The sequence below is a fragment of the Opisthorchis viverrini genome (genome assembly GCF_000715545.1).
Source record: "Opisthorchis viverrini unplaced genomic scaffold opera_v5_77, whole genome shotgun sequence".
NCBI lineage: Eukaryota > Metazoa > Platyhelminthes > Trematoda > Opisthorchiida > Opisthorchiidae > Opisthorchis > Opisthorchis viverrini.
Genome location: NW_008751733.1, coordinates 967,083 through 972,383, shown reverse-complemented (window position 1 = coordinate 972,383; position 5,301 = coordinate 967,083). Strand labels below are relative to the sequence as shown.

Below are 5,301 nucleotides of genomic sequence, written 5' to 3'. Positions count from 1 at the left end.
ATAAGCCCCCTTGGTCCCAAAAGTTGTTTCTGTTGTAGCCAACGGCTCGTTGTTTAACAACGCCAAAGACCACGCCAACCTGGTGAACAAAATTCGTAATGATTTGTTGGCGATTCTCGTACAACTTGCAGTGAAGAATTAAATTACGGTTAGTTGATGGTCAACTACCGGCCGCTCAGAGCTATCGAAATATTCGTTCACACACAGTCAGCGTGCAAGATAATTAAGAGACCAAAGTTATTTGCCCTGTAGTTTGGCTGAAGCTTCAAGTACATGGATTATTTTCGTGTGGCGAAGCAAAACTGCACGTTACCGCATGTTTTATCCAACGTGGAATGTTTGCGGATCATCGCCAACCTCAACAGCGTCATCTACATCACTGACGTCATCCTGCTGCTCATTGCCCACATCGGCGGAAACAGCAACGTCAGTAATGACGCTGATGCCTCACTGCAACAGAGCCACAAATTTTATTCAATATTCAAAGGATTGCAATAAAAAATGAAGGAAGTTGAAGGGGGATGAACCTGGCGTTAACCTACTGCAAGCGATCTGAGCTGCTTGCACCTTCAAACACCCAAAAAAACAGTGTAGCAACAAATTAGCACCGAAGCGACTGAAATGGAAGGCGGAAATGTGGTCCAGATAACTTAGGCAACTAGAACGGTCACCATTTTCCACGTGAACATCATTTGCTTGTATAACTCAGTCAAATATTACTACGTTTTAATACACTTGTCTGCGTTATGAATGAACTGCCAAACGTTCAGTTTCTCTAGACATCCATGTGACTGAGGTTCTAACTCACTCATCTGTATTTGGTACAACTGAAGAACGGGAAGACTCTTGAAAAATGATCAAGAACGGCTGGTGCGAGCGAATTTAAGCAAGCATCGGTTAGCTAAATGCAGGGAAGTATAGCAATCACGATATTGAATCTGAACGAAGACACCACGGATGGCTGTGTCAAACCTGTGAACATGAGTCGAGAACCATGTAGATTGCATACTCCGCCTGTGCTGTGATGCCCAATGGTAAAGAAAAACTAATTCTAGGTGATCCTGGAGGTCTGCTATTCCCGATTCAAACTTCACTACAATGACATCACATCTCGCTGTGACGGATCATACATGGTACGCATCAGCTGAGAAAAAAATGAGACTGTAGCTATAGAGACCAAATAAACCCTACCAAGCTATCTGATGCCTTTAGTTTAATTTGAGGTAAAGAGTTTGCCTTTTGTCGGATTAGTACAATGAGTAAATATCGTCTACCTGATACGGTTTTGATTCCGATTTCGGAAGCTCAACGTTTTGACAAGATAGTGCTCTGAAGCTGAAACTCTTCGCAGACCTTGGCATAATTACAAGGCAATAGTTCGGCAGTGTAGATCAAATCCAAATTGGGAACCGACTGGGCGATACCGTGCTGTGTATATGAAACATTAGGCTAGAATTCTTAGTGAATGACATGCCGTAATTGAGTTTCCCTGATAAATCTCAAAGACCATTAGTTACGAACAAGTACAAAAAGGATTTCCTTAGAGTGATAGAAGTTGTACTGATGAACGTAAGTCTCCGTTGTTCCTTTCTGCAACAACGTAATTATACGGTCAAAACTCAAATTCACATTGACATGAGCAATTAGTTTGTCAATAAGAAGCAGTCCGAAAAATTAATAACAAGATTATCTGTCAATAGGCGTCATAAGACATAGTTTGATTGATAACCTGCGAAAATATCTGCACTATCGAGTCAGGGATAAGCCAAGTGTAGTAAGCATATATCTGTGTTGGACGCAGAGAACATGGTTTCATGGCCTGTTTTCAGTTGACTCTGCTATAGCTAAGGCTTGCCTTCTACCTATCTTTATCTGGTTCTCTAAGAAATTGTACATGATTTTGAAGTCAGAATTCACGTCTTGGTCGAGTTTGTTCCCAGGACCTTTTCAAGCCATGCTGGATTGTACCGTCGAACCCGTTTGGCCAAGCACCCGGTTGATTGACCAACATACTCTGTAGGTGGACAAACACAGCCAAAAAAACTGCTCTCGCATAGAGAGCTTGTCTTTCCAATTGAGGTAGAGCACGGGTTGTCCAGTGGAATTGACTCCACTGAGTGACAGCTAGAGAGGGAACTAGCGTTTCAGAGTATGATGCCCCAGTTCGGCTACAAAGTTCTCCTAGAAATGGAGACGTATAAAGTTGCGTAAGGATACCCATAGCATGATGCCTATTGACCACACTTGATGTTGTCATCGATTTTCTAGACTAATCTTTATTTAAAAACCGATAGCGAACTTCAATTTGAGTTTTCTCTCATGACCGTGTAATTATAGTGACCGCGTGGAGAATTCCTGGAAATTTCGTTTGTCAACAAAACTGATGTGGTCATGAGCACAGACTTTGATGCATGCGTTCATAAAATCTATTCGCAACCGATTCCACCTTTCCACAAATATATAGTAACCGACGCTGCTAGACTTGTCCAGGCAATAGACGAGTGGCCCCATTTGAGTACCGAATGCGACCGGAACTTGCAGTACATTGGCAGCTCATAGGAACTATCATGGTCGATGATTTACTGGATTCCATTTGACATGGCTTTTGTTGGACTTCTAGGTGCCCCCATTTTCTAATTAAAAGATGGCCTCCTTAAAATGTAGTTGATGATCAATGGCTGTGGACTCACTGAGCCCATGTACACAGTGTTGTACACATAATCAGCGTTGTCAGTTTGCAAGGGTGGTGGGAGTCGTCAACTGGAAAACAGGCCCAACAGAGTACCATTTACTCATAGAAATTCGTGGCCTACGAAGTTGGCTTGATCATAACAGTTATAGTATGTCGGAATCTACTTCCTGTTGAACAGCTCACTTCAGCTACTGAACGAGATTGAGAGCAAAATGATCACCTTACTGCAGCGGATAAGCGAATTACCCGAAGATGCAGTCAAGGCAGCTCTACACGCAAAGGAGAGGAAGCACAGGCTGGACGTGAAAGAACGACGAAGGCAGGAACAGCAAAAGCATCAGGAAGAACGGTTACGAAAAACACTCGAACGAGCTCAAGCTGAACCGAAGATGATGGTAAGTTGTGTCCCCATTCAGGTGCCCCCTAAAAACGTCTGCCATTCCTGTTTTTGCGTAACCATATGGACAATGTGGCATTGCCAAAATGAGTCTGAAGCGCCTTATCATAAAAGCTCAAGACCGTCGGCTCAGCTAAATGCATTGATATGCAGAAACAGGATTATCGTTTTTCAAATAAAGCCACAACGATCAGCTCTCCATTATCTGAGGATGTTGATTACCACCAGATTGGATGTGGCGGTCCTCCATTAAGGGCCATCCATAGGACCTGTTGAAGTTGTCCGTTCTGAGGAGGAACATGTTTATTGGCGAAGATCGACCAAATCCCTAGTATAATCCAGCAGCCGAGTGAATCAGGGAACAATTAGTTATTTTCAAGGAATCTGGAACGTCTATTTATACTAACATTATTATCTCCCTATTTGAAATGCACTTCTCACACGATGGACAGTAAACATGGTCACTACTAGAGACTTGAATGCCCTAGTTGTTCGAACAATCTTATTAGTCGTGGCACGTGTCTCACACGCCAAGCACAGATACAGCTTGTTGAATGATAGCTGGGAGCTCGTGTATCACTGGGTACATCACTAACAGTCTTAAGATAAGTTATCACTTCCACTGCTCGCCTCTAGCTGGATAAATTGGTCAAACAGTGAGACAACTCATCAAGAGTGGTGTTCATCGGTTTGGGTAAAGAAAGGAAAAACAAAAAATCGATTTGCTCAATTTTGGAAATTTTCGTGGGCTCACATCGCAATGTTGAATTGAATCTTGCCATTGTGGAGATCCAGCGATAGTCCTTTTAACATCACCAAAGTCTCAGGCATTTTTCACCCGCCTTTACGAACCAAACTGTTGGACAGGCACAGCCTACTGGTGGTTTGTCACTGCCCTGGCCTAGTAGGCTGATCGGGAGCCGTCACGTGACTTTGGTAACGTGCATACTGTGGCACCTCACACAGTCACACACCAATGGATATATACACAGATTTCTCTTTGAATATTACTTTTCAAATATGGCTAATATAAGGACGAGAAAAAAGAATAGCACAAAAATAATCCTTCACTCAACAAACAGTAAACTCAGATACGGATTGTACAGTTACAAACAACGGCAATGAAGCTTTAGCAACAGATCTGATGGATTTTCATGCCAAACACGGAACTATCCTGGATTGGTAATTCTGCTCCTAACGAAGTTAAGTCGACCATTTGGTATTATCAACATGCTGGTAGTTGTTCCACACAGAGCAGTACACCCGAGTTTCTTCCTAAATCTGACCGTTTTTATGCGTATCACCAGTTGATTACTATTGTTAGAAATACTGTATGTGTTCTTTTTCGTGGTAAATCAGCACGGAAGAAAGATTGTGGCTCGTTCAGAACCCCCGAAGATGAGCAAAGACGATTCCAAAGATTTGGAAGCCCTCGCAAAAGAAGAGGAAGAAATGCGAGTTCTGTTCGGCTAGATAGGAATCTGTGCTTATGTGTGACCGGCAACCATCCAATGTCCACATTTTCGTTCATGTTCATTTTCAGTAACTAGAGATCCAGATCACGATTTTTGTAAGACACTCAACTTCGCGTGTTTTCCCCTTATCATACTTGAATACATTCAGTGATACACCGTAGTATTCCTTTAACGTTTCATTCGTGAGCAAAGTTGATGGGGTACCGAGGAGTGGCGTAATCTCATTCTAACGTAACGCGCTACCTTGCCAACAACCAGCTATCAACATAAATTAAGAACGAACTAAACCAGCTCCGTGATAAATTTCTCCATATATGCAACGAAATCCGGACAAAAGTGGAGGTCAGTGGGCAAGTATTCATAATAAAAGTTGGCAAGTGAATCCAATGAGTCGGTTAGTTAACCAAAGGTAGATTAAACTTCGTGGTCAGATACAATGTGGCCCAAAAATAATCACGGGCGGTATATCACACAGGATATTTTATTCAACATGCATCACCTGTGGCGAGGGCGTGACATCAGCTTGTCCGTCAAGGGTCGAAATTACAATGCTCCGGTGCGCTCAATTTTATTATACGGGTCAGAAACCTGCGCGCTCAGGACGTTAAACTCTACCAGTGTTTGACCATCGATGTCTTCAGAGCATTGCCCGAGTATGGTCGGAATGCCGGATCTGTATTGATGAAGTACGTCGAATAGTTTTCGGACGGGGATAACTCGTCTACGATAGATGAACT

The 5,301-nt window shown here is 42.8% G+C and overlaps 1 protein-coding gene across 1 annotated transcript; it reads left to right on the top strand.

Moving 5' to 3' along the window:
* Window positions 1-2,880: 2,880 nt before the first annotated feature.
* On the top strand, window positions 2,881-4,704 carry T265_04581 (hypothetical protein; the record flags this gene model as incomplete). Its single annotated transcript, XM_009169356.1, has 2 exons — window positions 2,881-3,087; window positions 4,449-4,704. The coding sequence occupies 2 exons, from the start codon at window positions 2,905-2,907 to the stop codon at window positions 4,560-4,562; spliced, it is 297 nt and encodes a 98-aa protein (XP_009167620.1).
* Window positions 4,705-5,301: the final 597 nt, after the last annotated feature.